The 24,271-nt window shown below is 45.7% G+C and overlaps 1 protein-coding gene across 5 annotated transcripts in view; it reads left to right on the forward strand.

The window, feature by feature from the left end:
- The window catches only part of TNC (tenascin C), a 94,673-nt gene that overhangs the window by 22,159 nt on the left and 48,243 nt on the right, over positions 1-24,271 (forward strand). For all 5 annotated transcript variants that reach the window (XM_082617862.1, XM_082617864.1, XM_082617865.1 and 2 more), the window contains exons 2-10: positions 4,833-5,426; positions 8,241-9,650; positions 10,949-11,212; positions 12,302-12,417; positions 13,165-13,321; positions 17,744-18,013; positions 18,771-18,956; positions 19,201-19,290; positions 20,738-21,001. In XM_082617862.1, coding sequence (XP_082473988.1) covers positions 4,970-5,426; positions 8,241-9,650; positions 10,949-11,212; positions 12,302-12,417; positions 13,165-13,321; positions 17,744-18,013; positions 18,771-18,956; positions 19,201-19,290; positions 20,738-21,001 — 3,214 coding nt within the window. In that variant the 5' untranslated portion in view covers positions 4,833-4,969. The remainder of the gene's footprint in view (positions 1-4,832; positions 5,427-8,240; positions 9,651-10,948; positions 11,213-12,301; positions 12,418-13,164; positions 13,322-17,743; positions 18,014-18,770; positions 18,957-19,200; positions 19,291-20,737; positions 21,002-24,271) is intronic.

The raw sequence follows: 24,271 nt of genomic DNA on the forward strand, positions 1-24,271 counted from the left end.
GGGGAAAGGATGATGACTTGGGGCAAGCTCCATGTCCCTTCACATCTGAGGAGAACAACAGCCATAAAGACCACTCCTCGCTTGTACCTGGATATGTTTGAACATGTAAGGTATGGAAATTACAGTGCACAAAAATATTTGCTTATGTTAACTAAAAAGATGTCATGTTCTCTAGTCTCCTGGCATCTTCAGGTGAGGTACTCACCAATTTTAATTAGACAGGAGACTTAACAATATCCTACCTTTCTTTTTTAGACTCCCTTTAACCTCTCAGAGTCTCAGTTTCCTCATTTGTACCATGGGCTTAACATAACCAAGCAGACTTCTAAACTTGCACTGCTAAAAAGAATTTCCTGCAATGATGGAAATGTTATTTATCCACACTGTCTGAATTATAGCCACTAGCCACATGGCTACTAAGCACTTGAAATGTGAACAGTACAATTGAGGATGGAATTTTTCATTGTATTTAATTTTAATAACCACTTGTAGCTAGTGGCTACCATACTGAATAATGCAGCTCTGGACCAAAGAATTCAAAGTTTTTTTCCTCTTCTTAAACCTTCTCTCTCATGAAGGAATCTTTAAGGTAGTTTTTTTTCCCCCCCTCCGGATTAATTATGCTTGAAAAGTTAACAGGAATGAAGGCACCTAGAGAGTCACAAACACAATCACGGAGTTAATTTGGCTCTAAAAATTTCTTTTGGTAAAAATAGAAAGTAGAGTCTGATCCACACGTGTATTTTTCTGCACTTAGCATATATGCCAAGGCAGGTTACAGAGCAAGGCAACATGCATGGCCTGGATATAGCCACTTTGTCCTGGATGTGTGACCCCAACAATCTATGTATTGAGCCAGTACAAAGGCTGTGTCTCTTCCTGCTGCCCTCCTTTCACCTTTGCAAACATTGACAAACAGATCCTTTAATCTCTCCATAAAAGATAGAAGATAGATAACTAGGTAGATAGAGTGTAGATAGATAGATAGATGATAGATAGATAGATAGATAGATACAGGTATAGACGTAGACAGGGATATGGTCATAGGTATAGGTAGAGATGTAGATAAAGATAAAGATGTAGATACAGATGTAGATGTAGAGATAGAGAAAGAAAGAAATATAGAGATATCTCCCAGGACATCTTTGCCTGGGGGATCTGAGACAGAGATTCCTTCACTTCACTGCAGAACTCACCCTTGCTTAGAAAAACAGAACTGCATAGGCCAAGGTAGGAGTTTCAAGAGTTGGGGGGAAGAAAATCCTGGAAAAAATACTAATTGAAGTCCATATTTTTAAAACAAAAGCTCCCCTTTACTGAGCTCTTGCTGCTGCCAGAGACTGAACCATTCCCACCACACACATTATCTCATGCACTTTCCACAGTAGTCCTACGAGGACACTCGTAGCATGCTTTATTGATGAAATGACTCTGGCCTGTGGTATAGATAGTTTTGCCCAAGGGAGAGGAAGTGGTTGAACAATGACTCAAGACAGTTTGTGTACAAACCTGTGCTCTTCAACACTCTTCTATTTACATTCCAGAGCCTTGGAGCTTGCCATGTTCTCAAAGGAGCCCTTTCTATTGGACAATTCCAATTAGAAACATATTTCGTCTGTCGTGCTGAAATTTGCCTTCATGTAGCCAACCCTCCTCTCCACCCCTAACATACACACATATTGGTGCTTGTTTTGTCGTTTGAGGCCACAAGGGACAAGCCAGCTCCTGCTTCCCCAGGATTTATACATAGGAATCCTGTTCCTCTCAATCTTGGCTTTCTCAGCTACAGAATAAACATGTACAGGTCCACACTCCTTCCCCCTACAAGATATTTTCCAGACCGTCCATGGACTGATCACTTCCTATAAAGATAAGAATCTGCTTGTGCTTTCTAAAGAATCTCTACAGAATAAGTTGCTCATTCTCCAATTTTAAAAGCCCTACTGTCCAAACATGGTCCTTCATGTCTAACCTAAATATCACAAACTGTAATCTAAAGTAATCTTCCCTAGGTCTATCCTCAGAGGAGACATTAACCAGCCAGTTGTCTGCATGAGAATATTTTACATTCTTTTTTTTTTTTTTAATTTTACATTCTTAAAGATTACTCTTTGCTTTGTATGTTTGCTTCTCTGGTGTAAATATTTCCAGTTCTAGTAAATTTATCTTCACAAGGTTCACCCCCTCACTCATCAGTGATTCTGCAGCTCCTCTTTGATCTAGATCCAAGTTGCTGTTGGGTTTAGTACTGGATTCAATGAAGAGGTCAAGCTTAAGCAAAAGGAGGCTATTGGCCTGGACTCATGCTAGGTTTTGTTCTTCAGAGCATAACAAAAGAGCAGCTACTTTTTAATATGTGCCTATTATGGGCTTGACACTATGTTGGGTGTTTTCTGTGCAGATCTTTAATTCATAATTCCCTCTGGAAGGATTTTGACCCCATTGTGAAAGTGAGATCATGGTTTAGAGAGGATAAATGTCAATAGCTTGCCCAAGTCACAGGGTTAGTGAGTGGCATTTGTACTCAGGTGTGTCCAATTCCAAAGTCTAGACATTTTCCACCACTCTGAAGGTATAATGGGTCTTTCCCAAAGTGCAAAAACATCCACCTGCCCTCAGACAGCCATGAGCCAATATGGAAAATACATAGCCCTCAAGAATCACACTTCTTTCCTCCAAACAATGCAGCATTTGGCTGTGCCAGTGCACATACAGAGTGAAAAATCCTCACTCAACCCATACTCTGGTCATTATTTCCCTAGATTTGCTGCCTTAAAGTCTCAACCAACAATTCTAACAGCCTTTTAGATGGAAGTTTAAGTCATTTAACAACACACACAAAAGTGTTGGGTAAAAGTCCAAAAGCATTTCAAACTTGGCCCATGGCCCTTTCTCATAAAAAAAAAAAAAAAAAAGAAAGAGCTAAGAATTGATGAGAAGAGGGTGAGAAAGAAGGACTTTGTGGAAGGCAAAGAGAGTTAAAACAATTGCAGTAGAATACGCAATCAAGAAATATTTGTCCGGTAAACAACTAAGATAGGCTATGGTAGTTTGAAAGAAGAGAACTTGCCAAGTTCTCCTCTTCATAATAATTTTCATTCAGTGGGCTTGCCTACATCACAGATCCGCAAATTCTTATTAGGAAACTAATTTGAATGATAAAGCATACAGATGGCCACCTTCTCACTGTGTCCTCATACGACCTTTCTGCTGTGCACAAACAGACACAGAGTCAGAGAGAGATCTGGAGTCTCTTCCTCTTCTTATAAGGACACCAATACTAGCATCAGATTAGGGCCCCACCCTCGTGACCTTCATTTAACCTTGATTACCTCCCTAAGAGCCGTACCTCCAAATATAGTCACACTGAGGGTTAGGACTTCAAGTATGAATTTGGGGAGGAGGGGAAGATATGATTCAGTGTAAGACACTCAGTAAGAACAGAATAAGTAGTTGTTGGGACTTCCCTGGTGGCGCAGTGGTTAAGAATCCTCCTGCCAATGCAGGGGACACAGGTTCAAGCCCTGGTCCGGGAAGATCCCACAAGCCGCAGAGCAACTAAGCCCGTGCACCACAACTACTGAGCCTGCGCTCTAGAGCCTGCAAGCCACAACTACTGAGCCCACGTGCCTAGAGCCCATGTTCTGCAACAGGAGAAGCCACTGCAGTGAGAAGCCAGTGCACCACAAGGAAGAATAGCCCCTGCTCACCACAATTAGAGAAAAGCCTGCACGCAGCAACGAAGACCCAACGCAGCCAAAAATAATTAATTAATTAAAAAAAAAAAAGAATAAGTACTTGTTGATTGCAGAAGACATCAAGGGCTCATGGACATCTTTCTGAGTCGCCTCTTGCCCTTGGTCATAGTTTGGATAACTGGTTCAGGAACATTCTGTCAGGCTCTTCTAAAAACTTGACCTTCTAAGGTTTTAGAAATAAATCGAAAAGAAGAGGAATTGAGGTTCAAAGAGGTAGAATACTATTCCAACAGCCACATAACTAGTTAGATGTTCAGTTACAGTAAAAACACAGTTTGTTTTCTAAAGTCTTTCATTTTCACCTCTGCCTCTCACAGCAGAGGAAAACCAGCAGATGGAGTTAATCTTAGATTGGAGGGTCAATAATAAGAGGGAGGAGGGCCTCCCTGGTGGCGCAGTGGTTGCGAGTCCGCCTGCCGAGGCAGGGGACACGGGTTCGAGCCCCGGTCCGGGAAGATCCCACATGCCGTGGAGCAGCTGGGCCCGTGAGCCATGGCCGCTGAGCCTGTGCATCCGGAGCCTGTGCTCCGCAACGGGAGAGGCCACAACAGTGAGAGGCCTGCGTACCGCAAAAATAAAATAAATAAATAAGAGGGAGGAGTTACTGGACATCTATGGGACTACGGCCTTCCTATCACTCAATGGGCTCATCCAGTAAATAGCGAAGGGCTTCATGACTATATGAATGATTTCTACTTACTGTTTTCACTTCCATCATTACTTTAACCTTGCCATTATGATCTTCACTGCACAGAAGTGAAATAAGACAAATAAAAGTTATATAATTACCCAAAGGCCCAGAACGAGAGCTGAGATCCAAATCCGCATCTGATCTGTCTTGTCCTTTCTGTTGTCTCCCTATACTTCCAAATATTGAATAGTGAGTGAAGTCATTCCTTCAAGATTGCAAAATTCTTTTAGAGACCATTTTATATCCACACTGTAGTGCACACTGAAGGAATAAAAGGAGACCTTCACACACAGGAAATATCAATCAAAATTCACTTGGAATTGCAGATATTCAATGAACAGTAGATACTAACAAGCTTATTGTTTTCCTTTGTTTACTTGTAGAAGAGAATTCCTTCCAGAAGATCAGGAACAACCGATTTGGATTCTACTCTCAGCTTCCAAATCCCCAATTCTGCCTAAGAGTGAGATACCCTAGGACCACAGAACCCCGGGAACCTTCAGCCTAACCCACCTCCACCATGGGGGTCATGACTCGGCTGTTGGCAGGCATCTTCCTAGCTCTGCTTGCCATTCCTGCCGAAGGTGGCGTCCTCAAGAAAGTCATCCGGCACAAGCGACAGAGTGGGTTGAATGTCACCCTGCCAGAGGAGAACCAGCCGGTGGTGTTTAATCATGTCTACAACATCAAGCTGCCTGTGGGGTCCCAGTGCTCGGTGGATCTGGAATCAGCCAGTGGGGAGAAAGACTTGGTCCCACTGTCAGAGCCAAGGGAGAGCTTCCAGGAGCACACGGTAGATGGGGAAAACCAGATCGTCTTCACACACCGCATCAACATCCCCCGCCGGGCCTGTGGTTGTGCCGCTGCTCCTGATGTCAAGGAGCTTCTGAGCAGACTGGAGGAGCTAGAGAACCTGGTGTCTTCCCTGCGGGAGCAGTGCACCTTGGGAGCAGGCTGCTGCTTCCAGCCTGCCGAAGGTAGGAGCTGGTGACTGGCCCAGGCCCTCACTGTACACGTGAGCAGGCCAGGATCCGTCAGTTGTTTTCCAGAGTGGGCTCCCTGGGGAACTAGCCTCACAAGGTGTTCATTCAAAAGAGATTTTATGGGGCCTCCCTGGTGGCGCAGTGGTTGAGAGTCCGCCTGCCGATGCAGGGGATACGGGTTCGTGCCCCGGTCTGGGAGGATCCCATATGCCGCGGAGCGGCTGGGCCCGTGAGCCATGGCCGCTGGGCCTGCGCATCCGGAGCCTGTGCTCCGCAACGGGGGAGGCCACAGCAGTGAGAGGCCCGCATACCGCAAAAAGAAGAAAAAAAAAAAAAAAAAAAGAGATTTTATGGACAAATGATTGTGCAGGATGTAATCATCTCCATTCTGCTTTTGGAGAGTCTTGGTGACAAATGTTTCTCAGAGGAATTTTCAGGCCTCCGAGAATTCCTGCTTTGAAAAACCCTATTTTAGTTTCTAAAACTTATTTGACAATGAAATCTACTCATTCTCTACCCTTAAAACCTGTGAATTTATTTTGAAATCACTAACCCAAAGATCATTCTCTGAAAAGTGGTGATGTAGCCCCATCACTTCGTTGTACAAATAGGGAAACTAAAGGCCTAGAAGGAAGTTGGGATTCCTCAAGGTCCTGCCATAAGTGGCCAAGTTAGGACTTCAACTACAGGATTCCATACCCCAGTGTTCCTGCAAAGTTACAATGCTGCCTACGGTGATGCAAAATCTGTGCGAAATAGAAAAAATGTTCCAGTTTAATGGCAGCAACGATGATGATTGCAATATGAATTGAGCCCCTTTATGTACCAGGAATTGTAATTCACTATCTCATTTAATCCTTCCAACAACCCTTTGAGATAAGGTTTAATACCCCCTCTCTAGAGATCTAAGAAATGAGACTCAAAAAAGTTAAACTGGCACAAGATGACTCAAAGAGTGATAAGAGATAGGAGCTTTGAAGGTGCCTGTGTGTCTCCACAACTCATGCTATCCCAGTGATACCGTCTCCAGGTGCATCTTTTTTTAAGGAATTGTGCCACTTTGGAATTTTGTCTTCATCTTCATCCCCTAAAATTGATAGAGCTACAGGGGCTTCAACAGCTTCAAATCAGAGATGAAAATCTCTATTTCTGCTGCTCATAAAAAGTATGAGCAGAAAGTATTTTGCTAGATACTAGAAAATATTTTGGCAGATTATTTCAAGAGCAGCCCTAATTGTTGTAAGTGGACAGTACTATAGGACATCCTTTAGGTTTCCAAGGCAAAAGCAACAACAGAAAAGTTCTCTTTATGCACAAATTACTTTATCTTCCACTTCTGTCAACTCCCTGGCAAAACGCAGGGGGGAGTTAAACAATAGGACTGATGCTAAAGAATGGGTTAAAAAAAATGGTTAATGCAGTGCTGTCTATTAGAACTGTAATCTGAGCCATGTATGTAATTAATCTTAACTTTTCCAATAGTCACATTAATGAAAGAAAAAAGGAACATGTAAAAATGATTTTAATCATCTATCCAATATAAGTAAATAATCTTTCAGCTTGGAATCAATACAAAAATTGTTAATGGATATTTTACATTCTTCCCTTTTATGCTAAGTCTTTGAAATCCAGTGTGTATGTAGTTCCCATTTAGAGCACATCTCAATCCAGACTAGCCACAATTCAGTTGTTTAGAAGCCACGTGTGTCTGGTGGCTACCATACTAGACAACATAAATTTAGATTCTCACTTTCCGAGCCAACGTTTTCTTAAAATTGACTTCCCTCCTGTTGTCAGGAAGGAGATAAAGTGTATTCATTCAACTGTATTTAGATGCAGAGAAAATGGAGTGAGTTTTGTTTGTTTCTTCTCCTTGGCTCTATGGAGACCACACCAGCCACTGCAGCAAGTTAAGCCAAGACATTACAGAGACTTCAAAGCGCCAGAGTCACAGCAGCCCTGACCACGTATTCCTCATATTCACCCACCACCGCAGCTTTCAGGATAGAGAGGAAAAAAGATGGAGGCACATGAGCTTTGCGAGGGCTGAGCCCAATGCAAAGCTGTCCTAACAGAATTAGAAAGCCACTCCTTAGCTACCTCATTTCAGTTACAAAAAATTTAGCAAGTTTTGGTCACATAAACACATATAACAACTTGAGTCAACCCAAAACACTCTGCAAAAGGAAATCACAGTGAGCACAACAGCAGGTCCTTAATGTCCTTATTTCACCTGATTTACCCAGGGAAGTGGGCCATTGGTCCCACCTGACCGATGAAGAGACAGCTCCAGAACGTCTAAAATTTTTTGCAAATGCAGCACAGCTATTGAGTCGAGGCATCAGAACTGAGTTCAGTTCAACAATTATTTCTTGGTGAAACGCTTATTCTCCTGTATGTCTGACCTTGGCTAGGTGCGGGAAAAGTAACAACACAGGCCAGCATATTGCATTGTACAGGCAGTGATGCGTAACCTTTGGGTCACGGGAATACTTGACAATTTGATGAAAACTATGGGAGTTCTCCCCAGGGATGGAAACACACACACACACACACACACACACACACACACAGAATCTGCATATGAACCTACAATTTCAGAGAGTGCAGGTTAAGAATTCCCACCTAGGATCATTAGATCAGGCCCCAACTCGTTTCACACAGTAAGCAAGTGGTTTTCAAGCCAGATGGGGCCTGAGGGTGCACCCCTGCTCTGGCTGAATTTGAATTTGGGTTTTGTGGCTAGAAACCAAGAAACTGGGCTGCTGGTGCTCAGTGGAGAGCCTCTGTTCTCTTCCCTCCCTGCAGGCCACCTGGACACCAAGCCCTTCTGCAACGGCCGGGGCAACTTCAGCACTGAAGGCTGTGGCTGTGTGTGTGAACCGGGCTGGAAAGGCCCCAACTGCTCTGAGCCTGAATGTCCAGGCAACTGTCACCTGCGAGGCCAGTGCCTGGACGGGCAGTGTGTGTGTGACAAGGGCTTCATGGGGGAGGACTGCGGCCAGCTGGCCTGTCCCAGTGACTGCAATGACCAGGGCAAGTGCATGAACGGGACCTGCGTCTGCTTCGAAGGCTACTCGGGGGTGGACTGCAGCCAGGAGCCCTGCCCGGTGCCCTGCAACGAGGAGCACGGCCGCTGCGTGGACGGCCGGTGTGTGTGCCAGGACGGCTTTGCCGGCGAGGACTGCAACGAGCCCCTGTGTCTGCACAACTGCCGCGGCCGCGGGCGCTGCGTGGAGAACGAGTGCGTGTGCGATGAGGGCTTCACAGGCGACGACTGCGGCGAGCTCATCTGCCCCAACGACTGCTTCGACCGCGGCCGCTGCGTCAACGGCACCTGCTACTGCGACGAGGGCTTCACGGGTGAGGACTGCGGCCAGCTCGCCTGCCCCAACGCCTGCCACGGCCGCGGCCGCTGCGACGAGGGCCAGTGCGTGTGCAACGAGGGCTTCGCGGGTGCGGACTGCAGCGAGAAGCGCTGTCCCTCTGACTGCCACGACCACGGCCGCTGCCTGGACGGGCACTGCGAGTGCGACGACGGCTTCACGGGCGCGGACTGCGGCGAGCTCCGGTGTCCCCGCGACTGCAGCGGCCAAGGCCGCTGTGTCAACGGGCAGTGTGTGTGCGACGAGGGCCGCACTGGGGAGGACTGCGGGCAGCTGCGGTGCCCCAACGACTGTCACGGCCGCGGGCGCTGTGTGCAGGGGCAGTGCGAGTGCGAACTCGGCTTCCAGGGCTATGACTGTGGCGAGATGAGCTGCCCCCATGACTGTCACCAGCACGGCCGCTGCGTGAACGGTATGTGTGTCTGTGACGACGCCTACATGGGTGAGGACTGCCGGGAGCTGCGCTGCCCCCGGGACTGCAGCCAGCGGGGCCGCTGCGTGGACGGGCGGTGCGTGTGCGAGGACGGCTTCGCTGGCCCCGACTGCGCAGACCTCTCCTGTCCCGGCGACTGCCACGGCCGGGGCCGCTGCGTGGATGGCCAGTGCGTGTGCCACGAGGGCTTCGCAGGCAAGGACTGCGGGCAGCGCAGGTGTCCCGACGACTGTCACGGCCAGGGCCGCTGCGTGGACGGCCAGTGCGTGTGCCACGAGGGCTTCACTGGGTTGGACTGCGGGCAGCGCTCCTGCCCCAACGACTGCAGCAACTGGGGCCAGTGCGTCTCCGGCCGCTGCATCTGCAATGAGGGCTACACCGGAGAAGACTGCTCCCAAGGTGAGTACCAGCACTCCAGCGAACTAGCGTGATGACAGCCACCATCGAGTTGGCATGTGCTGGAGAACTCTGTGTTATACCAAACACACACACACACACACACACACACACACACACACAGACTCTTTGACTCACCTGTTACAGAGCCACCTATTTGAGGGCTCAGAGGCTCAGAGAGGTTATGGAATTGTCCCAAGGACACACAGCTTATATATCACAGAGCTGGTACCTGAATCTGGGTAACTCATCTACGCTGAGTTTAACACCCAGTGCCCACGAAGAGGGCAGATGAAATGCTCACCTCCCTTTTGCTAACATCAACCTTCTTTCCTACTCTGTATTGACATGGAACCAATAATGAACTAAATCCCTCATTTGGATGGAAGTAAAAACTCAGCTAAGTTGAATGGACAGTGAGATTACATAAAACAAACTGTTTTAAATGCACATTCAGCTAAAGATGAGGTGCTGATCACCTATGAAGCAGGCCCGTCTCTTAAATCACCTTTTTGTTGCTGTCTTTTATCCCAAGGACTGTGAGCGCCTGAAAGGAGCATTATCCCAGCAGTTAGCACAGGGCATGTATTCAGTAAGTAAACACTGGTTGAGTGAAAACACAGCAAAGACCGATAATGCTCATGTTTAATGAGGGTCTTCTTTGTACTTCCCTCACCCACCCTTATATACTTGTCGTAATGGAGACTTTCTGCCTTGATTAAAGCCATTGGCACATAAAAACAAACCCACGGCTCTGTGTTTGACATGGCCAAGCCAGGGAAGCCTGGTTGGAAGGAAGACCAGGCTGGCCGGGAGGAGAGGTACATTCCACATTTGATGAGTAAGCAAAGTTGAGCAAGTCCCTCTGCCTCACTCACCTCTAAGAAAAGGAAAGACTTGGACCAGATGAGCCTAAAATACCCTTCCAGTGCTAAGAACGTACGACGTGAAGTTCAGAGCAGAAAGCCAAGCCCAGGCTGCACTTTCCCATGCAGATGGCCTGAATCTGAACTAAGGTCCAGGGAGTGGAGAAGTCGGAGGGGCCAGTTCACAGAGAGCCCTGAAGGCCACACTGCAGACCTGGAACTTTAGCCTGAAGGCAAGGGATGGCCACCAAAGGTTTTGAAGATGGGTCACAGCAGGAGGGTCCTTGATGAGTCTGCATTTTAGAAAATGGAAGCTGGGTTTCAGGGCTCCGTGACTGGGGGAAGAGACAGGTCCAGGGAAACAAACCAAGAGGGAATTCATAGAGTGCGTTATGACACCACCTGACCCAAACTGTCCTTCCTTATTCTTGCCAGTGTCCCCTCCCAAAGACCTCATCGTGACAGAAGTGACAGAAGAGACCATAAACCTGGCCTGGGAAAATGAGATGCGGGTCACAGAGTACCTCATCGTGTACACGCCCACCCATGAAGACGGCCTAGAAATGCAGTTCCGCGTCCCTGGAAACCAGACGTCCACCACCATCCAGGAGTTGGAGCCTGGCGTGGAGTACCTTATCCGCGTGTTTGCCATCCTGGAGAACAAGAAGAGCATCCCTGTCAGCGCCAGGGTGGCCACTTGTGAGTGAGCAGAACACCTTTCGGCAGCCTCATCTGCCCTCCTGTCCAGTACATACGCCCCCCATGAGTTACTGCCTCACCTTTGCCCCTGTAGCTCTATGGCTGTCTTTACGCAGTTACACTAGTTAAAACTCTGGAATCCAGTTAAGCCCAATGAATTTTTAAAAAATTTTATTGACGTATAGTTGGTTTACAAGGTTGTGTTAATTTCTGCTGTACAGCAAAGTGATTCAGTTATACATATATATGTATTCTTATTCCTATAACCCATTGAATATTTGTTAAAGAAAGTCCTCACATACTAACTCATTTAACTCACAATAACCCTATGAGACAGGAGCTACTGTTAACCCATTTTACAGATGAGGAAACTGAGACTCTGAATGGTTAAGCATCTCATCCCATATCACACAGTTCATAAGTGGTAGAGATAGGATTTGAACCCTGGCAGTCTTAAGTACTCTATTCTACTACTACCTTTCTATGGAGCTCACTGTCTATATATTTAAAAAATACAAAAGTGGAAACATCAAGGTTCAAGTTATTCTTCCTTTAAGAGTCCAACATCAGAATAATTACCTCCACTCCTAAAAAGCAAGCTGCGGCTAGAAATTGGTTCTTTTTTGCTTAGTAATAGTAACATTGGCTGCTTTTATTAAACTTGTGCTTCAGGCCAGGGACCATGGCCGGCAGTCACTGTGGGACTCAGCAGTCTCAAAACATTCCCAAGGGGTAGGCATACTTAGCTCCTTCTCTTGGATGAAGAAACTGAGACTCAGGGCATTTTGTTAACTCAACCAAGCACACAAAAGTTGTGACGATGGAGCTGAGATTCTAGCCCATCTGTATGATTTCAAAGTCAATTGTCATATTAGGTTTAAGCATATGAAATTGCCAATATTCAGTCATATGGTTGGTCCTTATATTGATATTAATTTCCATGATGCCTCATAGTAGACGGCATCCCAGGAGAACCCTTAAATAGACTCCAGCTCTGACAGACAGCCCTGCGGGGTTTAGGGAACCATGTCTGTCCCCTCCATCACACATGTAGTCATCTTTACCTCCTCTCTGTGCTCTTCCTGACAGACCTGCCTACACCTGAAGGTCTAAAATTCAAGTCCATCAGGGAGACATCTGTGGAAGTGGAGTGGGATCCTGTGGACATCGCTTTTGAAACGTGGGAGGTCATCTTCCGGAATATGGTAAGGAGCACAGAGGAGTGGGCACCTTCGACCACGAGGATCTGAAAGATGCTCACAGGGCTTTGTAGACTTTTCTATCAACTCACTTCCTTGGCTTTTGGTGTGGGACAAGGCTCTAAGTAGCCCCTGTGCATATGCATCTATTTTTAAGTGACTTAAGAAGTCAATAAGCACAGCACTTAGGGATGAGAGCCTAAGTAAATAGATGGCAAGTCATCTCTATGTTCCCATTACAGTCTTACAAATCTCCACTCAGAGGCAAAGAAGATAAGAAATGGTCTCTGTCTCAGAATGCCTCCAGGCATATCTGAGATTGAGTATCCTTTCTCTCTGTGCCTAAAAGCACATGTGAGCAGGAAAGAGGTCCCTGAGTTCAAAGTCAGACTCTGCCTCTTACTAGCTATGTGGAAGATGGGACAATGACATGACTTCTGGGATGCTGGCTTCCTCGTCTATGAAAAGAAGGATTGATTTGGTGGCTCCAGAGTTCCTCTGGTTCTCATGACTGTCATTTGACTTGAGTGTCAAAGGGGTGAGTAGAGAGGTCTGTGGGAGGGAGAAACCAACTTGAGAGATGTATTCATGTCTCTATATCCTCAGCACCTGCCATACCGATCAGATGCTTAGTAAGTGCCTAGTGATAGATGAAAGAATGAAAGAGGAAGGCATGAATACAGAATGAATGAATCACATAAATGAAGGAGCTGGTACCTCCTTAGGTCTTACAAAGGTGCCTCTATATTTCAGAATAAAGAAGATGAGGAAGAGATCACCAAAAGCCTGCGGAGGCCGGAGACCACGTACCGGCAAACTGGCCTAGCTCCCGGGCAAGAGTATGAGATATCTCTGCACATCGTGAAAAACAATACCCGGGGCCCAGGCCTGAAGAGGGTGACAACGACTCGTGAGTATCACCTTTAATACCACTGACACAAGGATAAAGCTGATTGTACTGCAAAGCATCTCTGGTTGATAACATGCCCTCTTACAGAGCATCTGTATCAATTAGCTTTTTTTTTTTTACAAATTTATTTATTTTATTTATATTTATTTTTGGCCGCGTTGGGTCTTCGCTGCTGCGCGTGGGCTTTCTGAATTTGTGGCGAGCGGGAGCCACTCCTCGTTGTGGCGCGCAGGCCCCTCATCGCGGTGGCCTCTCTTGTTAAGGAGCACGGGCTCTAGGCATGCAGCCTTCAGTATTGTGGCTCACGGGCTTGGTAGTTGTGGCTCACAGGCCGTAGAGCATAGGCTCAGTAGTTGTGGCACACAGGCTTAGTTGCTCCGCAGCATGTGGGATCCTCCTGGACCAGGGCTCGAACCCGAGTCCCCTGCATTGACAGGCAGATTCCCAACCACTGTGCCACCAGGGAAGCCCTCAATTAGCTTTTGCTACCTAAAAAACAAGCTCCAAACTTTGTGGCTTGAAATGATACTTTTCACATTGGTGATTTGGGGTTGGACAGTTTTTCTGTTCTTGACTGGACTCACTTATGCATCTGTATGGGCTGGGGGCTGGTTGGCCCAGGATGGCCTCAGCCAGGACACTGCTCTTCTGCCTCACATGGTCCCTCAGCCTCCGGTGGGTTAGCCTGGGCCTGATCTCACGGCAGCTGAGCAGGCTCACAAAAGACACTGGGTCACTTCCATCAAAGCATATCTCAAGGCCAGTCCAGATTGAAGGGGTGGGGGAAAAGATCCATCTCTTTATGAGAGAAGCTTCAAAGTGACATTTCAAAGGGGCACTGATACAGGAAAATAAATAAGTGAGACTCTAGCAAATAATCTACCATACTATCTGATTTAATATTAGTACCCAGTCCTACGGAAAAGGTAGGGAAAATATTAATGCTATTATTTTTCAAGAGTCAAAACTGAGGCTTAGGGCTTCCTTGGTGGTGCAGTGGTTGAGAGTCCGTCTGCCGATGCAGAGGACACGGGTTCGTGCCCCGGTCCGGGAAGATCCCACATGCCGCGGAGCGGCTGGGCCCGTGCGCCATGGCCGCTGAGCCTGCGCGTCCGGAGCCTGTGCTCCGCAACGGGAGAGGCCACAACAGTGAGAGGCCCTTGTACCGCAAAAAAAAAAAAAAAAGAAAAGAAACAAACAAAAAAACCCTGAGGCTTAAAGAAGCTGAATCAGTTTAACTAACACCACATGGTTAATACTATCAGGGCCAGAATTTTAAGCCTGGGTTTACTTTTATGACTTTAACCCCATTACCAGTAACACTGACTAGGCTCTGGGTTATGTAGAGTGTTGATTCCATGTCTTCAACAGGAACTTAAATAAAATGTGACTCAGTGCTAAAGAGATCAGAACTTCTTGGGTCTAGAGTAGGATTTGGTACTGCTAGGTCATTTGGTGGGGGATAAAAATCCTGAATTTGGAGTCGTTCTATCAAGAAGCAAATTTTTATAAATAAACAAACAAACAAAATTGTTTTGCACAGACATTTGGGAAAATCTCTTTATCTTCTTCAAGATAGCATATGTGCCAACTATTTAAGGTACTGACTCTTCTTGGCAGGGGGTGATTAGAAAATTTAAATCTGTTTACTAATGACAAGAAAGAACATCTTGCATTTAAATATTTGCACATTTTGTTTAACTCAGATCCAATTCATAAGATTGTCTTTTTCAGAAGCAAGTGTTTTCCATCATCCTGACAACATCGACACTGTGGCAGGTAGAAGGCGGGCACCAACAAGAAAAAATCATTAGATCACCAGAAAGGCATAGAAAAGATTAAGCAAATGCTTATTTGCTATAGAGACGGCCCACTGAAAATACAAAAGACATTTCTTTCATCTGCCCTTTTCTTTTTAATCTAAATTTAGGGATTGTCTGCTTTATTTTCTTCTTCTTGAAGGACAAACATCCCAACATTTGAAGTTTCATAATCACATAAATAACAACACTGAGAGGCAGATACTTACCAGTTTATTTTGCTGATACCTGATCTTTTTCCAGATTTAAAGGATCTTAAAAATTTCATATTTAGCTCCTTCCCTCTCAGCTCTATAGAGAGATTGTATGACAACCATTTCTGATATGTAAATATTTTTGAGAGCCATCATTTAAAGGAGAAACAGCCTGGGCTTTGGATCCAAACAGTCCTGAGCTTGAATTCCAGCTTCACCAATAACCATCACCTTGGGTAGATCCACTTCTTTAAGCCTTAGACCCACCATCTGGAAACCGGGTTCATATATCTTCCTACGGCACAGTCATGAGAGTTAAGACTTAAACAACAAAGCACTGTGCTTGGCACAGGGTGAGCACAAGACAATGTTAATCTCCTGTATTGAAGGGTTCTGAACGTAGGGCGAGATCGGTGTCCTTGACTGAATCTCAACTTCTTTGATGAAAGGGGTGTTAAGAAAGGTAGTAGGTATGGTTCAGGTGTTTCCTAGCACCTTGAAGATCATAGGATGGGAGGCTTCACTGCTGAATTGCAGTATTATTTTCATTGTGGATTTCACGGCTTCAACATCTGTGAGCTGAGACTAATGTATCAACTCACAGAGTTCAAAAACTAAACTCTGCAGGTTTCTCACAATCAGCTATGAATTATTCCTCTTTCTCATTCCCTTTATAAAACCAAGTTCCTTTTATTTGATATTGTTTCCTCAACCAGTGCGGAAAACACAAACTTAACTATTTTAAAAAATGAAGAAACATTGACTGAATGCTTTAATATCTTAATTTTCAGCCTGGTATGTTTTACTGTATAATGTTTTAATGCATTAAAATTATTTAACTAATTAGAAAAAAAAAGAGTAAAGACATAAATGGCAAAACCTGATGCTACACTCGGGATTCAAAAAGGTCAAAGACCGACTCTCTGAATGACCCTATCTAGATTGTATAATACAGTTTGAATAAACTGTAGAGAAATCTGTTACAGAATAGTGAGAAAAGCACAATACTAGGAAGCTCTTATTTTTGATTGTGGTGAGAACACTTAAACGGAGATCTACCCTCTTAGCACGTTTTTTTGTTTGTCTGTTTTTGTTTTTTGCGGTACACAGGCTCCGGACGCGCAGGCCCAGCGGCCATGGCTCACGGGCCCAGCCGCTCTGCAGCATGTGGGATCTTCCCAGACCAGGGCACGAACCCGCGTCCCCCGCATTGGCAGGCAGACTCTCAACCACTGCGCCACCGGGGAAGCCCTTAACACGTTTTTAAGTGCACAATAGAGTACTCTCAACCAGAGGCATAATGCTGTACAGCAGATCTCTAGAACTCAATCATCTTGCAAACTGAAACTTTATACCCCTAGGGGAAGGAGTATGTGTTTATCTGTTTGCAACAGGGTCAGACAATGGTTCTTGTTAGAAAGTGACATATGAGTGGGATTTTGAAGGATGAATAGGAGATTTTTAGAGGGAGAGGAGCAATCTCAGGAAGAAGAAACAGAGGAACAGCAAGTGTAGAGGCCGGGGGTGAGAAACAACACGGGGTGCTCTTGGAGGAGAAGTATGCTGTCAGAGCAGGAAGCCCAGAGTGGGTGGGGCAGGAGGTGCGCAGCAGGGCAGGAGGAAGGCCAAGATGCGGCCTCAAAGACAGGCAAGGCTTGAGATAGCCGTGACGTTCTTGCTTGAATTATTTTCATCAAAACTAACTTTCCATACATTGTCAAGACGGTCATTGCCTCACTTTTCTGTTTCATTATTTGGATAGAGAAGTTACCAATTAGGGAGTTTTGCCTAATTAAAAAACCATAGGGCTTCCCCAGTGGTGCGGTGGTTGAGAGTCTGCCTGCCGATGCAGGGGACGCGGGTTCGTGCCCCGGTCCGGGAAGATCCCACGTGCCACGGAGCGGCTGGGCCCATGAGCCATGGCCGCTGGGCCTGCGCGTCCGGAGCCTGTGCTCCGCAATGGGAGAGGCCACAACAGTGAGAGGCCCGCGTTCCGCAAAAAACAAAAACAAACAAACAAACAAAACCCATAGAGGCTAAGTCAATGTTTTTCAAGGGAAGTAGCCCGTAAGTGTGTTTCTTCAACTTATGATGATGGTGATGATGATAATATAGTCATAACCATTTGTCATATAACTACTACATTGCAGGCTCTGTGCTAGATGCTCCACATGCATTAGTTCCTTTAATGTTTGAAAAAAACAAAAACCCTACAAGGTAGTTGTCATCATCCCTACTTATAGCACAGCAAACAGGAAATTGAGGTTCCAAAAGACAAGATAAGGTCAGCTGGCCAGTTTGCACCTGAACGTACACTCACGGATCTGGAAGGCTACAAGCCCCCTCTCTGCTCAGCCCTTGGCACTGGCCCTGATCTCTGAAACCCCTCTGTCCTCTGCCTGTCACAGGCTTGGACGCCCCCAGCCAGATCGAAGTGAAAGACGTTACGGACAACACCGCTCTCATCACCTGGTCCAAGCCCCTGGCCGAGATCGACAGCATTGAGCTCACATACGGGATCAAAGATGTGCCCGGCGACCGAACCAGCGTCGACCTCACACACGAGGAGAACCAGTACTCCATCGGGAACCTGAAGCCAGACACAGAGTATGAGGTTTCCCTCATCTCCCACAGGGCTGACATGTCTAGCAGCCCCGCCAGAGAGACCTTCACAACAGGTAACGGACCTCCCCCTGCTAACAGCCCCAGCAAAGGAAAGATTGCCAGACTCCCATCCCCACTATATGTCGGGGTGTCTTCCAGGCTCCTTTTACAGTAGAAACAATGGAAAGGGGATTTTCATTCCTTTAAGTTTTATTTTAAAATACTGTAGCAATTGATTGATTAATATTACCCCAAATAACCTTCTAAGGCAAAAGAAAATTTTTGCCTACATAGAAAATTCTGGTCTGAGATTCTCAGACATTTTGGTTAAAGTAAAATTTAAATAAATATTTTAATAATAAAATGCAGTATATGGAAAACATAAATGACAAAGATGCCTTCTAACCTCTTAGCCTACAGCACTATCTTAAAAGTACCAAAGTGTCAACCATTCATTCACTAAATATTTTTTCAGAGCTCGGTAAGCTCCGTGTGAGTTATTAAAAATCCAGTGATGAATACAACAAACCTGTTCTTACAGTCACAGAGCTTATCTGCAAGTTTCTGTACAGTTTTTATTAAGCACGAAATTGGTGGAAAACGTGAATGATTGAGGTATCGTGCGCTTTAATAATGAGGAAAGTGTCAAGTATGTAGGTAGTATTTGTTTAGATGTGTGCATTAGCTATTGAACCAGAGGAGTGTGTGGGCAATTCTGTCATTTCTCTCCAATGGCAGGCACCTTTCATGTCTCACCTTGAACTGTCAAGGACTCCCTCTCTCCTGGTGCCTGGTGTTCTCAATACCAATGCCCCTTCCTCTCCCAAACAGGCCTGGATGCGCCCAGAAATCTCCGCCGCATCTCCCAGACAGACAACAGCATCACCCTGGAGTGGAGGAACGTCAAGGCGGCCACCGACAGTTACAGAATTAAGTACGCACCCATCTCTGGAGGTGACCATGCCGAGGTAGAAGTCCCCAGGAGGCAACAAACCACAACCAAAACTACACTCACAGGTGAGCTCCGCATCCCTGACCCAACTGGCCCTGGGGGCATGTCCCCCCCATTGCAACCCTCCAGAGAGTGAAAAAAAATGGTTCCTGGCTACCCATCTCACTTGGGCATCAGTGAGTCAGGCTGTGAAACAGTCCAGACATTGAGAAATCGTAGCCTTCAGGGACCCGTTCAGGGCCATTTTTATGGCCTTCTGAAAGTCTGTCCAGTTTTGGGCTGAATCTCAACCTGCATGTTCTCTCTTAGGTCTGAGGCCAGGAACTGAATATGGTATTGGAGTGTCTGCCGTGAAAGGGGACAAGGAGAGTGACCCAGCCACCATCAATGCGGCCACAGGTGAGGCCCGCCTGGATCCCCACCTCCACGGGACTAGCACCAGCAGACAGAACAGGGCCCAGAAGGCAGGAAACCTACTTAAAAAGAAATAGTAGATGCCCAGGGGAAAGTGGGGCTTCCAGGATCATCCAGCCCAGATGTCCACATTCAAAAGTAGCATAAGCACTCCCCATGTGAATGATCCTAATGCTACTCTCTATGCAGGAAGGGGGGACAGGGGATATTTTACAAAAAATTGGAACCAGACTTTATAAGAGATCGACAAACTTTTGAAAGTTGGCAACCGATTCCAGTTTTTTATAAACCACTGAATAATCAAAACACATCTGGGGGCTTTTCTCTTAGCAAACACTTAACTTGTATTGCATACCCTCATCATATAAATTATAAGTGGCAGGCGTGTAGGTTAAGGCAATCTTTGCTCTTACTTATTGCATCCTGCAGCTCCAGCCTCTGAGTGAGGATGCTGAGGGGCTACATGATTTGAGGCCACTGATTCTTTCTGCAAGTTTGTTTGTTTTTTCTGGAAAATTTGTAAAAAAAAAAAAAAAAAAAAAAAAAAACCTCTTCCCTTTACCTCTCCACCAGCCTCCTGCTCATCTCCCCCGGGACTAGGATGATAAGGGTGGCTGGTGTGGGGACATCATTATACAGGGTCCAATGCTCAGCACTTATACATATTCTTTTTTATCTTTTTATTTGGGGTAATTGTAGATTCACATGCAGTGTAAGAAAAAATACAGAGAGATCTGTACCCCTTGTCTAGTTCCCCCCATTGGTAACATTTGTGTAACTATGGAAAACTATCACAACCAGGAAACTGACATTGATACAGTCTATCAACTTTATTCAGATTTCACTCAGCTGTGTGTGTGTGTGTATGTGTGTGTATTTAGTCCTATGTTATCACTTGTAGATTTTGGAATCTACCACCACAGTCAGACACCAAATAGTTCCAATCCCAAGGGTCGCTCTTGCTACACTTTTCTACAGCCAAGGCAACTCCCACCCTCCCCTTCACCTTAATCCTTGGCAATCACTGATCTGGGCTTCATTCAGTTTTGTTATTTCAAGAATGCTACATAAAAGGAATCATACAATATGCAACCTTTAGAGATTGGCTTTTTCGCTAAGAATAATTCCCTTGAGATCCATCCAGGTTGTGTCTTGTATCAATAATCAGTTGCTTTTAAATGCATTTAATTGAGTATCACTTCATGGTATGGATATATCACTATATTATTTTTAATCTTTCAAAAACACAGTGAGGTACCGTACAATAACAGCATCTCACAAAGGTGAAAACTGAGACTCAGACAGCTGAGTCACCTGAAGCCACACAACGCTACGGCAGACCTAGAACTGTAGTCCACAACCAGCTTTCAGCCCCAGAAGCAGTCCTGCCCTGTAAGCCTGAAGGGTGTTCAACTCTCTGTTTTCCTCCCAGACCTGGACGCGCCCAGGCACCTTCGGGTTTCTGAAACTATGGAGACCAGCTTGACCCTGCTCTGGCAGACGCCACTGGCCAAGTGTGACCGTTACCGCCTCAACTACAGTCTTCCCTCGGGCCAGCCAGTGGAGGTGCTGCTCCCCAGAGGCACCACCTCCTACGTCCTGAAAGGCCTGAAACCTGGGCAGGAATACACCATCCTCCTCATAGCAGAGAAGGGCAGGCACAAGAGCAAGCCGGCACGGGTACAGGCATCCACAGGTGAGGTCAGCCTCTGAGCTCTCGCCGCACCCTCTGTTGCTTCTGAGGTTGCAGACCCATCAGCCAGATTGTCCTCAAATGAGAAGACCACGTGGGAAGACGTGGGGATGTCTCTACTCATGACTGCTCTAAATCCCATTTGAAAGAGTTACTTACCTATCTTTTCCTCTTGTCAACTGACTCACCAACAGCGAAGTTCCCTAGCTGGGCAATCAAAGTGGTTTTTAAATATTTCCTCCCAGGAGAACTTAAAGCATCAAAGTTTGTGTTTGTCTTTGGTTCTTTTTTTTTTTAATTTTGTGCATTTCACAGAATCTTTTAAATTTTTCTCATTTTCCTCCCTTTTTAGCACAATTAATTAACTTTTCATTTTATTTCTTTTGAAGATGACCAAGATGTTGGGAATAATTCCTTGGTTTTTTCCCATTAATTGTTTTTATTCCAGGTCTTTTGCTTTCCTCTCAGGTTACCTGAAACACTGCACACGGTCCTTTGAGCCTTCCACGGTGGCCTTCTCATTTTCTCTTGGTCATTAAGAGGTGAACTTTGTTTTTCCATGACAGCTTAATCCTGACCTCCAGTATCCCTTCTAGCCCAAGTATCCTGTTCTTTGTACCTGCTTCCATATTTTCTCAATGGCTAAATTGAGAAAAAAAATCAGTTCTTCCTATATGAAAATATACACATTTAACTTTGGCCCCCAAATATTCAAGAGGTTCAGGGGAAAAATGTTAATTCTTCAGGGTCTGACAAGTAATAGTCTTTAGTTTCAATTTAATAAGTAAGTATGTATTGAGAACCCACTGAATATATTGTAGTATGCTGATATTTGAGGGGAAAAAAATGGGTTATGTACTTAGCACTGCTATTCTGACTCATGTGCACTTACTCGCAGTCCCTGGGGGAAGACCAGATGGTCAGAATGTTAGACAGCACTCAAGCAAGGAAAGGGAGTGACTGGGCAGCACTCAAGCAAGGAAAGGGAGTGAATGGGGGAGTCAGGAGCAGCCAGGGACAGTGTCTTGGCAGAGATGCTATTCCAGCTGAGTCTCCATAAGCAGAAAATGTGTTGCACTGATGGGCATATTTGGAAATGCTTTGAAGCGTCTTTGTCATTTATGGATACTTTCACATGCATGTAACAGAAATCTCAAATAACAGTCACTTAAGCAAGATACAAGTTGGTGTCCTCTCATAAAATAAGTCTGAGGTTAGGTGGTTCAGGGATGGCACAGCAGTTCCAAATTATCAAGGATTTGGGCTCCTTCTAGCTTTCTGTTCCACTAGTCTTAGTCCTTGGCTTCCATTCTCAAAGTCACCTCCATGTCACAATATGGCTACTTCAGTACAGCCTTCACATTTGTGTTCTAGGCAGCATGAAGGAGGAAGAACCAAAACCAAAAAAAAAAGTAACTCCTAGATGAGAGTCTTTCTGGAAACCTCACCAATGACTTCTACTTGCATTTCACTGGCCACTTCTAGCTGTAAGTCTAGGAAAGTTAGACTTCTGGCGGAGCATGTTGCCGCCCACATAAAATTGCGGTAGTTTGTAAGGAAGAGAGAGAGAAGGGGTATTTAGTAGACAAAGAGCAGCCTCTTCAGAAAGTCTAAAGTGAGCTCAGGTGGTCAATTCTGTTGACTGTGCATGGACTGCTTCCCACGCAGCTATGAGATGATCATCAAGGATGCTCGGCAGGGGGAGGGGGTGGGGGTGAGGGTTGGGGGGTGGGTAGCTTGATCATAGATGAGGGGGGAGGGGAGAATAAATTGGGAAGAAATAAATCTACGGTAGAGATTTGAATGGTTCAGCTTTATAAACATGAGCTTGTTATAAGATGCGAAGGGACCACAAATGAATCAGAGAAACAAGAGAGGGAATTTCTTCTTCTCTTCCCTCCTCCTCTTCCTCCCTCCCTCTCTCTCTTTCCCTCTCTCTCTCTCCCTCTCTCTTCACTTTTCCCTGAGTTTTACAAATGCTAGATTAAAGAGAGTTTCCTATCTCCACTCAATCATCTTACCCTCTGGCTATAGCCACTTTAATCTCCTATCTCCAGCAGGGAATCCCCAGGCTTTAGCCGCTCAGGGAGATGAAAGCTTTCAAGTGAATCACAGGCTGGAATTACTTTGTCTCTAACTAAGAGCCCAGTTTTGGCATGCCAAGGGCTCAGTGGTTTCATTTCCCCAGCCGTGCATCTTTAACACTGTTTCAAAGAAATCACGTTGTATATTTAAAGACATTCTTCATTACAGGAAAAATGTGCAAAGTCCCTTTTATGGGCTCTTCCCCCACTGTCTCTAGAATATTTCTCTCTGTGGCTTTCTCCATAGAACTATTTTATTTTATTAAAAGTGAGGTGGACATTTCTCTCCATCTCCTGAAGTCTATCTTCCCAATAAATATCTCCTACAATATCCTCCCAGTAAATATCTCCTTTATCTACTCAGCCAATAGTGCACTACAACCATGCTCTGTGCTAAGTCCTGGGGATACTACAGCAATGAAGACAAGTCTGTGCTTCCAAGGAGGTAACAATCTAGTAAACAGACACCTTCACTTGCTGTAACTAGGGGTGTGGGGTGCAGTGGGAGCACGGGATGCCTTCTGAGCATCAGGATAGGCTTAACGTGAGAAGAAGTTTTGGGACAGACACGGAAGAGGCAAGCAGGACTATGCTGTGGAAGGTGTAAAGAAGCAGAAGCCCAGGCACCTGGCCTTGGGAAGCACATGGGGAGAGAAAAGAAACAGGAAAAGTGGGAGTGCTTAGAGGAAGGTACCATGTGGTTATGAGTCCCGAAATGTCAAAGGGTTGTAGGTTCAAAGGTCAGAAGAAAGGGATTCCCAGCTCTGCATCACTCGATTCTTAATAGCAGAAGTCTGCAAAGTGTCGCTCATTGTCTGTGGGTTTTACAGAGAAGATGTGAAATTGGCTGCCCCAAAGCATTCTTCCCAGAGAATTCCAGGGCTCTAGTCACGGCGTTGAGCCAAAGCGCAAGCTGCTTGATGCAGCAGCAAGTTAAGTTAAAAGTATGCATTACCTAGCTGCCCATCACACCTGAAATACAATGCAAAGACCCTATCACAGGCTACACAGCCCTACAGAGTCTGGTCCTTCCCATCTCTCTGACCTCACTCCCACTACTTGTCCCCTTGCTCATTTCACTGTGGTCACCCTGGCCTTCTCGCTGTTCCTTAAGTATGCCAAGCCTGCTCCTACCTTAGGGCCTTTGCACATGCTACTCCTGCTGCCTAGATACCACTCTTCTCCCCGT

The sequence above is a fragment of the Mesoplodon mirus genome, assembly GCF_964341445.2.
Source record: "Mesoplodon mirus genome assembly, chromosome: 1".
Lineage (NCBI taxonomy): Eukaryota > Metazoa > Chordata > Mammalia > Artiodactyla > Ziphiidae > Mesoplodon > Mesoplodon mirus.